Source organism: Calidris pugnax, unplaced genomic scaffold (assembly GCF_001431845.1).
Source record: "Calidris pugnax isolate Ruff unplaced genomic scaffold, ASM143184v1 scaffold8, whole genome shotgun sequence".
Lineage (NCBI taxonomy): Eukaryota > Metazoa > Chordata > Aves > Charadriiformes > Scolopacidae > Calidris > Calidris pugnax.
The window spans coordinates 14,303,185-14,324,183 of NW_015090830.1; the positions used below are offsets into that span (position 1 = coordinate 14,303,185).

Sequence of the window (20,999 nt, forward strand, 5' to 3'; positions counted from 1 at the left end):
TTGTCTTCCTAACAATTCACATTACCTTATACAGATGAATATATGCAGGACAGCCTAAAGAAGTCTTTCCAAGAAAGACTGTCATAGCCAGTCATTCGCACATGTCAGGACTATGTCTTCTAGCCAAAATAAGAGAAACTTTACTACATTTTTGTAACTAATGTAATGTACAGCTGCAATAAGACTGAAATTGACTGTAGAGTGTACACAGAGCTTTATCTGCCGTGTGTGTGGTTTTTACTTCTAACATTTCTTTTTCAAGGGAGATATTTCAAATTATATTTATATAGTCCTCTGAATCATTCAAATACAGTCCTTTGTACTAACAGGAAAGCCTCAGAGCTACAAATATTTTCCCCCTGTAAGGATTACACTTTTTTTCTTTTACTTTCCCTTCTACTTATTACTAATTAAGTAGTACTTGGGGGAAACACTTCCCGCCTATAATTTGAACTACAGCAGGGTAAACGAAACAGGCAAACGCTTGTCTTGACTAATTTTCTGTCATTAATCTTATTAAATTAGAACAGGATTGCAAAGATAGCCTGAAACCACTACAGCGCTCAGAGTTCTTTGCAGAGTGCTGCAAAGACTGCTGTCTGCAAATGTGGAAAGAAAAAAAGAAAAGGAAAAAAAGTTCAAGCAGGGGAAAGATTTATTATCTTTTTTATTAATATAAAAATACATGCACATTTGTTACAGAAGTATTCATTGCTTCCAGGATCAGAATTAATTCAGTAAAAATCAATATTTTACTCTAGTCACTTGGCTCTACATACAAATTTTATCCTAACTAATATGCCAGTTGGTCTTATAAAAGATTGCCCTAAAAAGGTGAAGTTTGCAGATAAGGTCTACTGAGGTGAACTAGTAGCAGAAGTGGAGCAGTGGCCTCTTCAGTGACAGTGAAGGTTGAACTGAGATTGAACTGAGGGAGGAGGGTTTTTCTGGGGTTTTGGTTTGTTTTTCTTTTTTAACTTTTTACCTTAAAATGGAAGGTTGAGTTACAGGAACACATGAGATTTGAAGGATTGCTGTAAGAGTGGAAAGCCAACAATATGTTAGTAATAGTGCTGTGGGGACATGAAAGAGGAGCCTTCAAAAGCCATCATCAAAACAGCTGCTGTTTCCAGGTCTGGCTTTTGCACACTAAAAATTGGGTTTTGACCAGTGCTATGTGTTGTATCTAACAGCTCAGGAGGAAGGGAACAGAATCTCGTACAGAAATTAGAGGCATTTTGAAGAGTGACAGTTGAGAGAAACCCAGCCAGGTCAGCGAAAGACGTTGGTGTGGATGAAACAACACGAGCAAAGGTCCTCGTTTAGGACTGCACCGCATCTATCACCATTCTCACTGTAGAGTGTATGTTTTAGGGGGGCATTTTACACACCTCAGCTGGAGAATTAACTCTTCCAGCTGAGCAGGCTTTTATTACTTTCTTATTTGAAGACTGTAACAATTTAATTATCTGATTTCATACATCATAAGAGGTATGAGAGTTTCTCTGTAGGAAGACTGGGTGAGAATTAAATGTGGTGTCTCATGGGAAATTCCACTTTTCCGTCCCTCACCCTCCTCTTCCCTCCCCCAGTGAAATTAAAATAATTCTCACAAATGCAGAGCAATTTGGAAAAATATCTGCTTTCACATTGGCTGGACTGCTTTGTTTCTTTTCTCACCTCCTTTTAAAGAAAGAATAACTCAAAAAGGATTTTTAAAGCCATTCTGGAAAATTAAAAAAAAATTCCATTCTGAAAATGTTGAAGTATCCTTTTTAGATATAATAATATAATTTTGTTTCAGGTTGACAGTAATGGAGGTCACTTGAAACTAATACTTTACTTTCCAAAATGTTTTGATTTTTGCAGAAGCATTAATATTCTTTGAGAAAACATTTTCCTCTCAACACTAACTTTCACAATTTGTAGTAAATCGATAAGAGCTTCAAAAGATTTCCACTGAACTGGAAAAAAAGAAACCAAAAAATAGGGAGCCTAGCATGTGTTCTTTTTTAAAGTCTTGTAATGTGGGGAGTCACAGTTTAGATTTTTGAAACTTGAGTTTGACAATGCTGGGAATATAATAACAATGGCATTGTTTTAACTATGTTCCTTTAGTGAACAAACATTGATGACCTGATTCATCAGAGCATTTGAAAAAAAATTACTTGTTCTTTAAATTTAAGCACAAGATTGCAGTTAAACATCCCTATTTCCTTATTGATTTGATGCCAGCAGCGTTGATACAAGGTTGGTGGTTGAGTTGGTGGCAAAGGAACATATTTAAAGTTTCCCTATAAAAGATTACTTGCAAAAGACATTAATGGTCTGTTACACAGTGTCAGTTTTGCTATTTTTAAAGTGCCAGGGCAGAATGAAGTGCTTTGGCTTAATTGCATGTTTAAGAGCAATCACGCCACAAGTCTGAGAAGTCTACACAAATGGCATCTCATGTTAGCTGTGGAGGAAGAGCAAAATTTTCCTAAAATTTTATTTTTAGTTAATTTATTTTTCATTTTCAAATGTGAAAATATTTTTTATTGTCATATATTTGATTTAAAAGGTGCACATGACAGTTGTATTTTCCATAAAGAGGCTGAGCAGCTGTAGCTACCAGTGGTTTTGAATATTTTTTAAAATGCTGTCAGTTTTGTTTCTCTGTAAAGATCAAGCAAGGAGATGAAATGCGTATATTTGTTCAGTTTGTCTGTGCTTTTGTGACTGGCTTCATTTTTGGTTGGTATCTTCACCACCTCCAAAATACACATACTTTGCCTTGTTTGCTTCTCAGTTACAGCCATTTGGACCATTTGGTCCACTGCAGCGCTGTTCCCACAGCACTCTTGATCATCCTGGCTTCCCTGTGTCCTTCCCTGCCCACCTCACACACATAGTTTTATGGAAGTTTCTGAGGTCAGTGATAGTAGTGGTATCCACCGGAGTTCCCAATGACTATCATCCTAAGCAATCCCAAAGCACCTGTCTCCAACTGTGAGGTATTTGACAAACGTGGAAGAGTAGATGCTGGGGGCATCAAACCCACTTAATCTCATGCATCGTCCTCCAGGTGCAGAGCATTCTGGCATATGGCTGATGCTGTCAGCCATGAGATCAAACCCATCCTTTGCTTCAGTAAGAGGGTGAAGCTCCCCAGTGTGGAGCAGGCAATGGTCTTGCTGTAGAGGCTCTTTGCCTGCAGGCTCTAGGACCAGTGTTTTGTGAAAAGCCTACACTAGGCTAGCAGGCGCCTGCTTGGTAGCCCTGGGCTTTGGCACCAGCTGGGGGTTGGGGGGATCCACTCCCTATCCTCTGTAAATTTAGCCCAGACCTGATTAGCCCAGCTTTCTTTAGCCAGGGATCCTTGTGTTTGCCCCAAAGTATATAAGTCTGTTTTCTTGTCTACTTGGACATCCACCCTAAGGAGCAAAAAGCTGGGTAGTCCTTCTGTCTGGGGCCATCTAAAACCTCAGTGACGTGAGGGTTCCCTGTGCCTCTTCCACCATGCTCATCCTTCCGGATAATCTGGCATTACGTTTTCCAGTTAACAATTCTGACTGCAATTTGACTGTAAATTAAGGGGGAGTTTGGTGGATTGGTTGGTTCTTTTTCCTTTCCTTGTGGTTAGAGGAAGAGGGGAGGGGAAGTCGGTTAGCGAAATGGATGTCTTGTTCCTGGTGTCAGGCTGGCCCCCGCGCAATCCCTTTTATCAGCAGTATGGTGTCACCAGCTGTGAGCACTGAGGTGCCAGGAGTAATTAGAAGGGCGGCTGTCAAATGCTACTTTGTTCACAATGAGAAGTACTTTTTTTTTTTTTTTTTTTGCCTTGTGAACTTTTCACATTACTGGGCTGAACAAAACGGGTGGAGATTTCTTCTTAAGCTATTTCTATTGTTATATAACTTTGATAGCGACATTAAGTGAGTCTTTACTGGCTCGGCCGAGCCTTCTGGAGCCTGTTGGGTGTTAAATGGGGTTCTCTGCTCAGTGACCTCCAACAACAACTGACGTCTCCTGATCTAAGCGCTTCCTGTTGTTTTACTGGTGACGGTTAGTTTTCTATTAAGCTCATTTGAGTCCTGCACATTTTTACCCTCTGCCCTTTAAAGGGAGGGACTAATGTTAGTTTTGGCTTCTGAATGAAAACTTTACAGTTCAGGCTTCAAACACAGCAACTGTGAAAAAGAAAGAAAGAAAAATTTAAATTATAAATCATCTTTAGAATCATGGAATTAGTATTAAGAGCTGACTTCACTGTGGCCATTATCTCTTGGAAATTATTTCAACATGAAGTGTTCCCAGTATCAAGCATCCTTGGCTTTGCTAGTCATCCAAAAGTCATGAGTTGTGCTTAAAAAATCGTGGGATTTAAAAACTAGTAATAATGCATATTTGGTATTTCCTTCTGCCTTTCGGTGTTTTAACCTTCATGGGTACACAGAGGTCACGTTTTCAGACTTTCCTCCTTAGCCCTTAGGGCTAGAAACTCAAAAATGAAGGCTGAGATTGTCAAAGAATTAAATTCTTCTAGGAGCTTTGGGGGAATGGGGGGTGGCAAGGGAGCAAGGAGAAAACAAATCTGTGACAAAATCCCAAGAACTGGCAGTACAGTTAGTAAGTGGGAGGCAAGAGGCATTTTCATTTTATTGCTGGTGACTGAGGCTAAATAGTCTAAATCACAGTGCTGATTTAAATTACATAGATTTCACTTAAACAAAAAAGTAAAGGATTTCATCACTGCACTTTTATGCCAAGCTGGTTCAGAGCCCCTCTACACTTAGAGGCAAAAAGCAAAGCAAGGATAGAGTTTCAATCATAACTCTGGATTTTGTACATTCAGTGGTTTAGTTTTGATGCACCAATGTATGTTCCTACATGTGTTGTCTGAAGCATTTGTTTTGAGAGGGAGCATTGCCCTCATTTCCAGGCTGCAGGCTGACCTCTCCAAAGGCAGAGCTGGTCACCCACCAACCTGTTCCTCTTCTGCTGGTCCCAAAATTTTAGACCAGGACAGTTGCTAACAAAATGGTTCATGGCGCAATCGGATCACATAAATTACAGCAAATTGCAGGTTGTTCAACACACATATGACACTAATTTGGACAAAGTAGCTGGCTTTTGGCTCATAGGTAGCAAGTGCTGTTTACAGTACATGTATGTGAAGTGCCATGTCAGGCTAGGACTGAAAACTCAAGAACTGTCTTTGTTTTGTTTTTCTTAGTTAAGCACGAATTAAATTATGCAGCTTAGTGCTATTCAAACAGAGCTTCACGTCCATAAAATTAATAGATTAAAGTGTTCCTGAAAGTATTGGCCAAAATACAAGAATTAAAAATATTTTAAGAAAACAACTTTGAACCAATCCACAAATGAAAAACCTCACTGTCGTATTTATTTGCAGATACATGAGACGTTCTGAAATCAGGACATTTTATTTTCCCCTAGCATTATGTGTTTAATTTGGAAGTCCTGTATTTTAGACCTTCCACTGAATCAAAAACCAAAACAAAGAGACTTCAAAAGCCATTGTTGCTCCATTCAAGTCTAAACTCTGCCTTTGTTCCTATAGCTAATGAGTTTATACTGTCCTGCAGGGAGAATTGACACCAGCCTCAAGTAAATGAAAGCAGGCCAAATGTTGGTAAGATCAGAGCACTAAAGTAATTATAGGTTGATTAAATGTTTATCTTCTTTACAGGTGGGAAGGGAAGAATGAAAATGAAGTAGGACGATGCAAAGAGACTGGCAAGATTCATGTGACAGTCAATCACAAGTACTACAGGCCAACTGAAGTGGTAAGAAAATGTCCTCTCTTAGCTTTGCAAATGAATAATCCAATCACTGAGCCAATAAATTGCTGCATTTGGCCAGCAGTCTGTGAAAACGGCTTAATTGCGCTCCTGCTGCCAGCTTTTAGAGCTCTAAATTAGCCTGCTGGCCGGCCCCTGGCAGCCGGCTACCTGGGCAGAAGGGAGCGAGAGAGCAGGGCTGCCCCGGAGGAGCGGGTTCGCCCTGTCACAGAGACACTGCTCTGCTTCTCTCACCTTCTCCGAATGGGAGAGGGGATGCCGATGGGGGCGAAACATCACCTTACAGGAAACAAAACAGAGTGCAAAACAGCTTCTTGCTCCTTCGGGTCTCAAATGGGTCTGTGGTCACCTCTCCAGCTGCAAGAAGGGAGTGCAGAGGAAGGTGGGCACTAATAGGCTTGATTTTTAAAGTCCCTCCCTCTGTGTACGTATGACAGTGTTTCAACTCCATCCAGTGAGTATGCCCTGTTCATCTTAGATCTTTGTAACTGTGGGTGCCACAAAATGCCCATTTTAGAAGTGCGTGTGTGCTTTGTTTCCCTGGGTGGTTTGCAGGGTCCCACTCAGTAAATGCTGAATCTGTAGAATGTGTCTTTACTCCCAGCGATGCCTGCGTTGATCAGCACACGTCTCTGGTGAGACCAAGCCACGAACCCCTGTGCTCCAATCACCTAACGAGCGTGCTAGGAGAGGGGAAAAAACAGTATTTCCACGTCAGGCAGGATGGTGGCAGAGCACAGAGATGGTGCGGGATGGAGCCTGGTTTCTGGACACAGGGAACAATAGCCCCAGTTGTGCGATGTGGGAGTGGGTGTGCTCAGGAGAGGATGTTCTGGTCTCCTGGGGAGGGTGATACCAGCCCCACTGGCTGCTGACGCAGCGTCGCTGTCAGCCCGTGCTGGCTTCAGCTGCCTGATTCAAGCAAGGTGTGACAAGAGCACGTCTGTCTTGACACAGGGAGTGGGGAGCTCTGTGTGTGTGTGGAAGTGGACGTGGGTTCTAAAGTGGAAATTCAGAGGGGAATAGAGACTTTCACCTTATGCAAAAAAAGGCTGGGCCCATGTATCAGAATCAAACGCTAGGAAGTCATTAAGAGGTGTCCGTCATTCTGTGCTTTGGTAAGGTGTCAGGATGATAAGGAGGACACAGAGACAAAAGGACTTGCCAAACAGGAAAAAGACACTTGACCCAACAAGTCTGTGCTTTGTGAGACCCGCTTTCCTGCTTTGTCATACCTCTTACTAACAAGTACATATTCGCTCCCCAAAATTCACGGGTAGTACATAGCTATTCTGAAGCCATTGCTGTAGTTCCACCCATTTATGTGCTCATTTTCTGCTGAAATAGTGGTGCCCATGGTGTCCTCTCTGTCCTTATTGGTGTCCTTTTGGGAACACAATTTCTGAATTTTAAATTTGGCTCACTATATTCTTGTCTGTTTTGGGACAGTAAGCGTATGTCCCTCAGGAATGCTCATGAAATTGCTAGTGCGTCCATACACGAGTACAGGGATGTACTCAAATACAGAGTGGAACCTGGCCTTGAAATTGCACCAGGATGTTCCTAGACTTTCAGGTGCTCTTTCAGGTGCTCTTTCAGGTGCTTTGGTTTTTGGCAACTGACGTGGCATCCACTTCCTGCAATCAAAGTTTCCTTTTTAGAGCATCTCAGGATGGGTACCCAGAATCACTTTTTTTTTAGAGCTTATTTTATTTCTTATCAAAGGCAGGCAAACTTCTGTTGGTTTCAGTTAGGGAATCACATCTGTGCAATTCCAAAGTGACAGACCAAAATCCAATCCATCACAAGAAAGCAAGGAAAAGCAATGAGAGAACTGAAATGGACTGACGGCACGTGTTCCCTCCCACCACCCTCACCAAGACCGCTGAAGGCAAGAAAGCCTCAGGTTGACATTTTGGATGGAGGCTTAGCCAGATCAGTTAACAGGAATTCTGCTGTTGAATCCCAGCTGACACAGAAAATCTAATGCTCAGATTCTCATGTCTTATTTGGAAGCGTTTCTGTCTGTCTGTCTCTCTAAAATTTAACATGGTATTCTGGAAAGTGAAAATAAATATCATTTAATCTTGTGTACAGTCAGTTCTGACAGTGCCAATGTATTCATTTGAAAACACATTTGTTTTCTTCAGTTGGTGATCCCTGGGGTCAAGGCCTCCCATTGAAAAGCTTAGCTGTACTGAAGAAGAAACCTTGAAATGTGAGACTGTCTTCTGGTCAAATTAAGTAGACCCTTTGAATGCCTTGACTCTAAATCTCTTCACTCTGCTTTTGACTGCTTTGGGGCCCCCTGATATTTACTGGCCTTGGGAATTTTTTCTGCTAATGCTTATAATGCTTGTCTCTCTCCTTCCCTCCTTGCGCCTTGCCAGCTTACAAACCTACCAGTATCTATTTCTTTCGGCTTGTATCAAATTCCAATCAGTATCTTTTCTTACCCTTTTTAATTGTATTTGGAGACTCTAATGTGCTGTAAAGGATTGGGGGAAAATGATTACTTCTGCCTTTCTTAAAATCAGCTGTTTTCACAGGAGCTTCATGACAAGTTTGCTTTTTCCACTGAACTTGATACGCTATAAAAGATGCTCTCTCACATTTTGCAGGCTTTTTTAGCACATGGCTAGTAAGATCATACTTCACAGTCATTTGCTGATCTAAGCATGTAAAGATAAGTTTCCACGACAGTTCACTCACCTGTAAAATGTAGATACTTCAGAAATTATCTCACTAGTCTTTTCTACTCTTGTTACAATCAGAATATTCAACAAGCCACCACAGTCAGTTGGAAACAAGCAGCCCTCCAGCACAGGATGTCAGAATCATCAGGTCTCTCACCCCCTGAAGTTGGGTAATTTCTAGAGAATTAGGGCCTGTCTTTAATTTTCTTATCTTTCAGCAAGATAATTACTATTAATTTGTATGCAGAAATTTCCCTCCGAGAATTGCACAATTGCTTCTAATCAAATTATGTCCGTTAAGATGTTAGAGTAAAATTACCTCTTATTTTTGCATGGCACATATTAAGCTAACAGTTCTATAGGAGCTTGACTCATTTCATTGTCCTTTTCTGCAACAATGAAGTTTAACTCCAGGTCTCACTGGTCTGTCTTGTCATCACAGAACTTGATATATCTATCTCTCAGTTAGGAGTTTATGTTACTTTTTAAAAGGGGAAAAAGCAAAAGAAATCTTTCAACTGTATGTAAATGTAGGTTTTTTTCTCTGAACCTGATGCTCTGCATGTGTTACAGGGAATTCTTCCCCTTCCCTCCCACCTGCTTCTGCAGGTGTCCTACAGCTTGCCTAGGATAGGAACTGCAGGTTGTATTCATGCATCACTTTTGTTATGGGCTAGCATGGCTGTAACTCTGAGGATGTACATACATCAATGCAAATTTCCTTCCCTTAAGCAAGCCCTGGAAACTCTGTCACAATATGATGCTAATATTTAAGCAGTCATCTGGCCTCTTATTATTCTTCTTCAAAGAAAAAAGGGCATGCTAACTTGCTAACTTTTTCCTTTATTACATGCCTTAAGCAATTAAGCATTTTTCTGCCAGTTCTTTCTAGCACTGATATAAATGAAACTCCATGTAATGGTTTGGAAAAAAATTCATGGTGGTGTCAAAAGATATTTCATCCTCCTGGAGTTTCTTTCCAACTGCTCTTTCTAACTCCTATGAAATTCTGTATCCCTCCTTACTGGATTCTTTAGTTTTCAAAGGATTGTTTGTTGTATCTAAATACCTACATAGATAGATAGATAGATAAAAGAAATTTCCCAAGTCTTAGTTTAGTTAGTTTCTTACACTAAACTTTACATCTTTACTTAACTGCATTTGGCCTCAGTTTCCCTTTAACCGCCTTGGAATTAAACAGGACAGCTTTAAATTTCAGTCTCTTCAGATGTTTTTTAAAAATTCAGCTCTATGTTTCCCATGTTTCATAGGATTCCAGTAAAAATTCCTTGGGGCATATCACATTTTCCCCAAGTCAGCTTTCTTAAAGTCAAAAACATTTCTGAACTCCTCTAAGTGTTCCTGCTCTAAAGAGCATTTAGGAGTCTAATGAAACCATGATCACAAAACCCTAAACGCCCCGCACTTCCACTTTAGTTTCCATACAAGCTTCATTTCCTACTCTTAAGTTCAGAGCCGCCTGTGACTGTAAACTGTTCGGATGTCTGCAGGAGGAAACACGTGCTTCCCTTCCTCAAGGATCTTTTTGCTCATCAATGTCAATATGTGGCCTGTATTAATACTCATGAAAATGAAATGGGAGCATTCAAGGAAGAATAATCTTCAGATGATTTTCCTGTCTGTTTTCCTCACTAGCGGCAAGGTAAAGAAGTTGCAAGTTGTCATAATTCTGACAGTCTTCTCTTCTCTGGTGGTTTTTTTTTCTTTCCCTTGTTCTGAAAACGTATGTCAACATCTGAAAACTACTTCTGTGGTAAATGATTACCTCTGTTGTCCTTAATTCTCCTCCAAGCTGACTTTGCTGCTATGTCAGCCAAAATGTTTATATCATTCCTTATTTCAAACCCAGCATTATCTCTGCATTGCTTTGCCACCCTCTTCCTTTTATTTGTCCCTCCTGCTAATAAAACCTGCAGTAGATTTTTGTTTGTTTGTTTTAGTTAAGGCCTTACATATCAGGCATTTCAGAGGTATCTCTGAAAACACGCATGTCAAATTCAGCCAAGTGAAATAATGATTAGTAGTAACTTGTCCCTGCACAGCATCTACCAGGCACTGAGCTCTTAACGTATTTTAAATGTTTCTCAACAAGCATATGAAAAAGGTTTAAAAAAAAGTATTGCTGCGTTTCTGCTTCTGAAACACATGTATGGCAGAGCAGACAGACTACGCTGCTTGAGTGATATCATGAGGCAGCATCAAAGCTGGGGGAGATCCTGATGGCTCTGCTGCCATTCCTAGTGGACACAACCATCCCTCCACAGGTAGCTTTCTAGTTTATCTCACCCTGATTTTGTTCATCTTTGTTGTTCCTTAGAGAACAGGAAGATCATTTTTGCTGTCAGGTTTTCCTCTCAATATGTCACTAAACCTGAGAAGCTTCAGCAGACTCGTGTCCAGTCTTGCTCAGTGTCTACTTTAATCCTCTTAACAGACTCTAACAGGAGCCCTAGCTTACCTCCTTTCTTGCGGGAGCAGATACCTAATATGTGCCCCTCCAACACTCCCACACACATTTCTGACTTTTTGCTTCATAACTAGCTCATTACATCAGTATTAGACAGGCACATCCAGTAAAGAAATCCCTCTGGACACCACTGTTTGCAGTCCTCATATGCTATGCTTTACTCGGTTGCTTCTCTTTGCATCATCCTGCTCCTCCTCTGCTGTGCCTCCAACAAAGTATTTCTCTGGCAGCTTCTACAGCTGGCTCTGTTCCCCTTCCTTCTTCACCACCTCTTTCCCTGCTGTCATTCCTGAGGTTTTGAAACCAGCCATGTGTCATCTGTGACCTTCACATCTTCATTGATCTTCCTGAGAACATCAGCCTGTCTCTCTGAGTGTGGTTTCTGATCCCCTAATACCGCAACTATCCGACAAGACCAGCCAGAGGAAGAGGGTGTCCTTACCTCCTGGGGTATAAATTGGAGTGCTTTTGCACCCTGGGTGTTGCACCATATGTTCACTTAAAAGATCAGTAGTTTTTCTTCAGAAACGTTCAGGCTAGCTGAAGAAATCTCCGACTGACTTTGGGCAACGCCATTTTCCACTCTGGGTGGGTAAAGAGATTGCAACCCTGTTGAAAAGCTAGTGTGTAAAGATAAAGCTGTCATCCAGGCAGAAGGGTTGGTGATTTTAATTCATTGCTCATTTTTCTAAGTGCTGTTGACACATAGCAATTAGTGGCAATCTTGGATGCGACAGATCCAGGCTCAACTCCCGAAAACAGATTTTTAAATTAAACTTAGGTGACTGGGGGATTAAGGCCGAGGGAGAGGTGAATGAGGATAGAAGGCTGTTTACCTCCTTAATTAGGGGCTGATTCAGCCAAGCATCCAAGCAAGTGCTTCACTTCAAGGGCATGAATAGTTAATAGGGACAGTTTCCATACTCGGAGCTAAGAGTGTGCTTACGTGCATTGCTGCATCTTAATATGAAGCAAAGCAACTCGTCTGTGATGGGAACTGAGAAGTCCAGCCCAAATGTTTGTGGGAACTCCAGGAGGATGCCAGCTGATTATTCTTGTTTGCCTGCCCCATTGTATGTGAGCACAGCACTTGATGCTGAAATAGCCCAAGAGAGTTTCTTTAGCCAGGTTCTCCTAGGGCTGTTTTGCAGGCAAGAAGGGATTAGACCAAGTTCATGCAGTTTGTAGTTTTAATCAACTGCTCCTGCAGTGACGTTTCCTGCCCGTAATTCTTCTCTGCCTTCCTGGCGGTGGGGGGTCTTACTGCCACCTCTTCACTTATTCATGTTTATTCATGCACAGAAAGTCTCTCTTTATCTCACTTCGTATCCCCTTGCCTCCCCCTTCTCTCAGCCTGCCATTTGGCCTCCTCCTCCCCCTTGTTATCTCTTTCTGTTGTCTCACCTTCGTTTGGACCATCCCTTGTTTTCTTATCACTGCCTGTCCCGTGCCTGTCCCATACAAACACTCCCTGTGCTCCAGCAGATGTGGTGGGAAATGCAAAGCCTCTGAAGAGAAGTCACGGAGGTGGGAGAAAGCCTGTAGCATGCAAAAGCCATGACAGAAGTCCAGGCTTGAGCAGCACCAAAGACACATTTGTCAGAACTGCCACTCCCTCCTGGCAACAGTGTCTACCACCTACAGCCTATTCCTAATTTCCTACATGAGATTGGACATTCAAGAGAGCTGAACTGTGGTTCAGACCACATTTTGGAGAGCCCAGTGAGACTGGAGTACTGGCAGAGTGGCTCAGCACAAAAATGTTCCCACCAGGGCTTTCTAAAGACGTTGGTGTCAGAGGTGGTTGAGGTCACTTACGGACCTGATTGCTGGTTCGAATTTAAAAGGGTGAGCATGTCTGAAGATCTGTCTCCCTTCCAGAAGCTGTTTATTTTATTTTACAATGGGATTTTAAAAGTCAAGCAATGCATTAACAATACTGTTCCCATTTTGACTGTGTTTCCTACCACGTTGTAACCTTTTCTTTTAAGAGTGCTGTGCCAACTCAACTCTTGCAATGGTTTTAGAATGGCAGCACAGAACCGAAAATGACATGATTTATATGAAAATAAAAATGGCTTTTGAATACAGAGGATATGAGACAGAGGTGAGGTTTCCTTCAGCAAATCTGGAATTAAGGGCTAGACTCCTGTCTAATTTCTCCAGCCTTCGCAAGAGCTTGTCTGCCTTCAGCTGTTTGTATTTTATTTTATGGGTGAGTGGGTGCACAAAGGAAGATTACAGCCACAAAGCGTTCATATGCTTCGTCTAAGAAGCCATGAGATGGTTTTAGTGTTGTTAAAAGCAGCTTCTGCTGAGTTTGGGTCAGCAGATGCCTTGACATCAGCCTTTTCAGTATGAAGTCTTCCAGTCAGTGGTTTGCTGGGACATGGCTGTCTCAAGCCTGGGTATGCCATGGCACCTAGTATTTTTTCTGCTTGGAAGATGGTACTTTACCAATTCTCAAAATCCTGTGCCACCTCCTGCAAAATATGTATCAGTGTTACTTTGGTGTTGCTGAAGAGGTTATCAGAGTGAGTACAGCTGTCCCTCAGAGGAACATCTCTGGGCAATGTGAAAGGTGCATGTGGACAAGATTAGGGGAAAAGCATGAAGCGGCAGCCAGTTCTGAGAGAAGCAAAAGGGTTTGGGGGGCTCACTAAAATAGCTTTCATTTCATGTTATTCAAGTGTTTCACTGTACAAAATGACAGTAGGCTTATTTCAGTTTCTTCTTCTATTTCTTTAGTGTTTTGAAGTTTATTCTCCTAGAAAATGTGGAATGTTTTAACTTTACCTATGGGAAAAAATGTCAAAAAGTATTCTACTAAAAAAAAAAAACCAAACAAAAAGACAAACAAGAGAACAAAAGTGGCTTCTCAGTTTTTCTAAGGAAAGTCTGATTTTGGGAGTGGGAGGGTTCATTTCGAGGGTATTCAGGCTTTCTTTGAGATTGACGCTAGAGATTTTTTGTCTCCCAAAAGATTGTTTTTGGGTTTTGTTCAGACTCCTATCTCTGTCCTTCACCAGTCACAATTTCTCTCAAAGGGGCAAACGGTTGAAAGGAAGGGAAGGTTTGGAAGTGGTTGTTTAAAAAATAAATAAACCTTCACCTTTCCCCTCTATCACCTTTAGAGTCATCATTTGTAAATTAACAGCTTCATGGTCGAGGCATGAGGAGGTGGGACCTTTGTTATTGTTGCTACCCTGTGATTATGGTGTTCATGAGTGCCACCTTCCATATCTTCATGTCTCATCTTTGTATTCCACTGAAAACCTGTAGCAATGATTCTGGCCTTATCAGAAGTTAAAAACATTTTATATTGTTAATTGGTTTTTAGTATCCTTACTATTTCCCTAGGAGAGCTTGTGTGGTTGAGTTGCAGGGGAAATTGAGCCTTGTAGATCTAAACAACTTTTAAAAGGTTTTTTTGTTGCTGAATAAAACCCTAGAAAATTATCTCTGTGGCACAAACATCTACAGTACTTGTCATGAACCAGGAAATGGATCTTCATGCCCATCTTGGATGCTCCCCAAATTGTCTGATGTCCCAGCTGGATGGGTGAAAGAGGAGACAGTAATTATCTGCAGGGCAGGGGAGACTTAAACATTAAAGAGCTTTATGCCTAGGATCAGCTGGAATTTTTGCTCATTCCTCACATATAGTGTCTGAGCTCACCAAAGCAGACAATATGAAAAATATTAACAGGATTCAAGAAGACATTAGTAATAGATTAAGAGTGCATGCCTCTCTTGCGAGACTTTTTTTTTCTTGATTTTTTTTTCCTTTCAGCCAGAAAAGTCTAAAGGTGAGTAGGTGAAGTCAATTTTAATAATTCACAGACGATAATACATCTATTTCTCACTTGACAGAGCTAGTGTTTAAACTATTAGCGTTGTCTGGCATAACATAAAACAGGATCAGTCACTCATCCCTTTGAAACATCTAACCTGGCCTCATTTAAATTTCTTCCTTCCAGCTTTGCCAGTACATTTTAATAGACTTGGTAGAGCTCTCAGCTGACTTGTGACTTCAGACTTTATCTACTGGGTTGTGGTTAGGAATGGAGTAAGACAGCACCATTCCTCGTCAGCTTTTTCTGTATGCAATGACACAGAAACCTCAGTGTTACTGATAGTCGTTGAAATTCAAAACAGACCACTTGACTGCTGAACAGAAATGAGGTTTTAAGTCTGATTTTCTTTTTGGAACATTGCTCTGTAATTTTGGAAAACATTTTTTTTTCTTCCTTCAGATTGCTGAACGGGTACTACTTTGCAGTCATGCTTTGTATTGAATAGCTGTAAGGGGAAAGGTGGATTAACAATAATGAAAACAAAAAAGGTGTTTTAAAATAGGACGCCTGCCTGTTTTTTTTTTTACAGTAATCTGTGACAAGTTCATGTTTATAATTCACTACATCTGTTACCGAGTTAGTGCTTCACAGACCTTAGTTTTACAAATTTCCAGATTGGGTGACTAGGAGTTGAATTGCTTTTGTTTTTATTTTTTCTTCTGTTTGACCCATAAAATACTACACTTCCACCTTCTGATTTAGAAAGCAAAAACATACATTAAAACTTCTTTACAATAACAAAGACTTCTGACTAAAGCAATTGGCTCCCACTATAGTTTTCCCTTAGATAACAGTTGTAAATTCCCAAACCTCTAATCTTTGGCAGCGTTTCCCTCTTGATCCTAGTTTCTGTTTCCATGTGTTGGGGGAGATTAAAAAGGGGGTTATGAAGGTGAAATTGGAAACAGAGGAAATGTGAGGTTTAAGGAAGAGCTCAGGTGAGTGATAGGGCCAAGTTTGCTCTGTGCACTGTTTTCATAGCCAGGAAACAAAGCCTACTGGGGCCTCTTCTTATACTGCAGTGTCACCACTGATCACATGTTGTGACATTCGCTCCTCACTCTAAACAATTCTTCTGTAGTGCTAATCCTATAAGGTTACCACACTCTTTTATCCTGCACACAGTTGGCTGAAAGGGCTGCAGATGAGTAGCCAAAGTAGTATTTAGGCGTTTTTTCTGACCTTTCTTTCCCTGTCTCCTCCCCAAGGTGCTTCTGGGTATTATCTCTACATTTCACATAGTTTTTTTTAGATGCCTCTGGACAGCTTCTAGGCTTAAAATAAAGACCAAAATTAATCTTGACTGATGAAGTGAATCTCAAAAGAGTCAGACAGCTCAGGCATTGTAAACAAAAAGTTGGCGTGATTAGAATCTGACTAGCCCTAAAGGTAAACCACCCACCTCTATAATAATTCAATGGTTGTGTGGCATAATGAATGCAAGGGGAAGGTGGACACCAGAGTGAGAACAGAAACACAGGAAGGTGCATTATTCACAACAGCGGAGATTCACAACAGTGAAGACTTACGTGAATTTGAAGAACAACCAAAGGGAGTTGGTGATGGATGGCAGGTAGTTTGTGTGCTGGAACACTCACAAGAAGGATTCTTATTTTTGCCTTCTAGTGTTAGCGACCACAATTAGTTCTACTTTGGCTTAACTGCTGGATGGAGTTTTTAAAAAAACAAACTATTGACTTAATTAAGTTCTTAAATATAGCTTTGTGAAGGATCTCCTACTCCAGACTAATGCCTGGAACAATTACCTTTTATACCCTTGATGGCATAGCTTGTTATGACTGAGAATACCCTGGATGCAAACATCTGCATCCAGCAGCTACTTCAGCTAGTGATTTGCTTTCAGAGGAAGGTGTCAGGGCCATGATTTCCAGGGGAAAACTTCTGGGAGAAACCACCCATGTGCATAGGTACATGAGAGGTGATGGTTGATGATCAGTGATATATGCCAGAGTTCATCAAATGGGGGTTTTGTGAACGCACATACAGACAACTGACTGGAAGGTTTAGCTACAGCACTGGGACAACACAGATAGCTGCCATGCATGTATCTGGCTATGATTTACCAGGACTTTGAGCTGGGAAGGGCTATTTAGAAATGTGACAAAGCGGTTGGAGTCACTGTTGCTTTTGGTTGGTACGGCCAAGGATGGTCCCGTTTATGATGCTAAGAGGAAAGGCTCTGTTGAAGAGATGTGTGCAGTGATCAGAGGAATGTAATCAATAACTCATTTTCCACACACTAATGAATGCCAGTGACTGCTAGAAACAGAATGAGCTAAATGCATTCTGTGTGAATGCATCCTTGTTTTGCGTATCAACTTTCCCCTTGTTCCTGACTACTCTTTTGTTCTGTAATACCTGAAGAATTTGGGTTGTCCCTCAGGTCTTCTAGTGTCTTTTTTAACTGCTGAGAACACAGCTTGACACTGTTTGTAGTTGCAAGTGAGCAAAACTTTACAAGACGTAGTATATCAAGAATGCCTTCAAACACTGGGTGACATGAAGGCTTTCTTAAGGATCCTGTATAACCCGTCCAAGACAGCTCGGGAGATTGGCATGCTCCAGCAGATGTATCACACCTCTGTCTCTCTTCCAAAAGCCATGAGTAGATTGTTGAGGCAGAGGAAGGAACTTTTTATCAAGTTCCTCCGCAGGAAAATGTTCGTTTTGGATCAAGATTCAAAGCGAATTAATATCCAAGTAGAACTTTTTGAGTTTCCCTTTCATTCGTTGCTATCAACTGGCCAAATTTTGTTCTTCTCATAAGTGTACTATCTAAACATTTACGGTGATCTCTGTAGAGATGCACTTTGACGAAAGGCATTCTGTTGATATAAATTATTTTAACATGGGCTTTAGATATTAGAGAGATTCCTGGATAAGAAAAGGGAGGGTTAGACATTTCTGTAAGGATACCAATTTAAACTGTAACGTGAATGGGAAGACATGACTTGACAATGCACTGGTGGAGGTAAACAGACTCATTTCTGTGGAAAGGGTGTTGACAAACAGTGATTTTTGGGAAGCCTCCAGACAGAGTCCAGACACTGACTTTAGGGATTTAGGCAATATAAAAATGATTATTAAAATGAAAAAGAAAAAAAAAAACAAACCCAAAACATTTCCATCAGCTGTGCCTGCATTTTTTTTTCTTTTTTCACATACTTTTGTTCTATTAAACATTTCCAGAAACACTTGTACAGTTAAGCCTAGCACTGTGAAAAGGCCTAATATCTTTTTTGACAGATTCTTCCCGTGTTGCTTTTTTGTCAAATCAAGTATGAATCAGCTGCAAGTTTAGGCTTTTAAAAAAAAAAAAAAAATTGAATAGATAGGGCCTTGACCACGATAGACTGCATGTGGGCCTGAACTAAAATGATGGCCTTGAATAACATATTGGTAAGTGGCCTTGAATATTCACATGGCCTTAGGCATAGATATAGAGATGACTCCCTCCAAAACTAAGTTCCAGGCATGCCGACAAAATCATTTGCTCATGTCCCAAATATTGTTTTGCTTTCGTTTGTTCTCATCCCCCAAACTCATTTTTATTTTGCCTAATAAGGTGATGCTCTGGGGAGGGGGAGCTTACCAGCATTCTGTTTTGTTGCTCCCTTTTTGCCCCCTCTACGAAGCATGCCATTGATTGCTGCTGCAAAGAAAGCAAAGAGATTCTTTTTTTTTGGTTTTTTTGTAGCCTCAGATCCCTCCTGAAAACTCTTTTGTTGCCCTCAAAAACCGCTGTACTAGTGATGTGCTATAGCTTCTTGTGCATCCTGATGACCACTGTTGTTGTTTGTTGTCGTCTCCTCCCTGTATCTCTATTTATTTGGGCTCAGCTTCATGTACTGAGGGTGTGTGCATGCAACTTGACCTAATGAATTTGGTTGAGTAAAAGAAGCTATCTAGTCACAAGAGTGTGAACTGCTTCAGTGTGGCAGAAGTGGGGTAAATTAGCTAAATTAGCTCATAAACCCCCTGTTTGTCACAGTAGCAGTATGGCTTCATGCTGTTACCTAGTTCAGTAATGTCTCAGATTATGAACATTTTGTGCAGGAAAATTTCTTTTGGCCCTGGATTGCAGCACGGCTAGAGCAGAAAGATCCTTGATGATGGCAGAGGTTTTTAGGCACAAACTGTAATAATCACCATTATATCTTTGCTGAGGCTTTTGAGAAACATATGTGGGAACCTGATTATTACATCTCTTTAAGATTCTGACCCATAAATGCAGGCTTCCACCTGCATGCGAAAGCTGAAGCAAGCACACCAAACCTAGTTCACTGGCTGGGTAACAAGACAGGCTTTTCAGTGCCCTGAGACCCAAGGAGCTCATCTTCTTGCTGGTAACTCCTTGGATGCCATCTTTAAATGTTTTACAGTATTTTTATTAGTTTTTTCCACTCTTCGGTGGATCAATGGAAGTCTGTTCTGAAATTTTAGGCCCTTCTTTCTTTGCATTGGAGTTTCACGTTAATGGTGTGCAACTGTAAACTCACATATGTGTACTGACACATTTTTTAAATATAAAGTTCTCGTGTGCCTGCAGTTACAGGAAGATCCAAAGAAAATGAGTATATCTGGCATAGAGCCATGGTCTCCACTATCAGGTCATTAGCCAATTTTACAAATTTAATCTTCATGTGGAAAAAATGTTACAATGTAGTGGCTTGTTGGCTGTAGCATACAAGTGTTATACTGGCAACTCTACTACTATAAATTTCAAACCACTGAACATTTTCAGCATTTGTAAGACTCCATCACGAACATTCCTGGTGGCATACTTTAAAAAGAGGGATTTTATCTTCAAAATGACTTAAGCATTGTAGGAGGTAATTGTGGTTTCATCTAGCCCTTATATGAATTTTATGGCACCTGTTTTTTAATTCTTTCAAAAAGCTGCAGTTAGTACGTAATAGATCCAAATAGACCTGTGCTGTAGTTTTCTACTAAAAATAGAAAACTCAGGGTTAGGGATCAGATGGTTTAAAGTTACTGATTTGCTGTGTCCTTTTGGGTGAGTTACATACACCTTCTGATGCTAAAGACTCAGAGAGTTTTGTGTAGTGAGTTTGAGAACTCATTTTCACTTACATTGTGACCTTCTTATACTACTTCTACATTAAAACGGACTTTACGGAGGAAGTTTATTGTTATTAAACTACTTGAGCAAAGGTTCAGGTATCAGCTTAGTTCTGTTACTGGCATATGCAGTGGGGAGAGTGTAGAATACTTTTGCAGGACTGAGGCTTATCTCCTGTCTGGTTTCTTCCCGCCATGTGCTGGTGCAAAGGGTGACTATACCTCTCTATTGAGATACGTTGTCTTCATACTTTATTATTCTCCATAGGCTTCCACTTAAGTCTCTATGCTGTGATCATCTAGTCACCCATCTTCCTATATCATCATTAGTCATTCTAGTACTTCCCTTCCTCTTTCCCCAGAATTGTCTGTTATCACTTAGTTCTGCCTTTTCAAATGTTTTTAGACTGCATTTTTACTCAGTTACATCTCTTCAGAGCTAAAATACTTTTGTTTTACCGAATACCTTTTTTTTTCCTAAAAGAAATATGAGGCTCTTGCCCCAGAACACAAATTCCTCACTCCCATTACTCCCCAGTGCCTACTGCTGCTCTGCTTTTGCTGCCCAGCTAGCTGAACACACAAGTGTCTTCTTGACCTTTCTGCAGGAACAGAACTTTAGGTTTTATTCTAGGAGGTGCCTTTTAAAAAAAATCCCCAAGAATCACAGGTTGTGCTTACCCAGAACAAAAACAAAAAACCACATGCCTGGAAGTACTCTATGGGGGGGAAAAAAAGGGGGGAGAGAGTCCAACTTTTTGATCTTTTTTTTTTTTTTTTTTTGTGGATTTTATTAAAAAAGGTTGATTTCAAGAACCTCTTTGACTTTTGGTTAACGTGTGCTGCTCAGAGTACCTATTACCTGACCCAGTTTGTGGCAGTCGTGGTACAAACCCCAAGGTGTTGGCAGAGATTTCCTCTATACCTCTCCCAAAAGGCTCATCCTCCAGCACAGCGCTACCCTTGCGTTTAAAATGTTGCAAAAGTTGATTTCTTTTCTGGCTTCGAATCACATTTCTCAGTATCTGGGAGGACCACAGAGGACTGG

General features: G+C 40.8%; 1 protein-coding gene across 1 annotated transcript in view; it reads left to right on the forward strand.

Annotated features, from left to right (window-relative positions):
• The window catches only part of GMDS (GDP-mannose 4,6-dehydratase), a 434,505-nt gene that overhangs the window by 354,554 nt on the left and 58,952 nt on the right, over positions 1-20,999 (forward strand). The window contains exon 9 of the mRNA XM_014941067.1: positions 5,696-5,792. Coding sequence (XP_014796553.1) covers positions 5,696-5,792 — 97 coding nt within the window. The remainder of the gene's footprint in view (positions 1-5,695; positions 5,793-20,999) is intronic.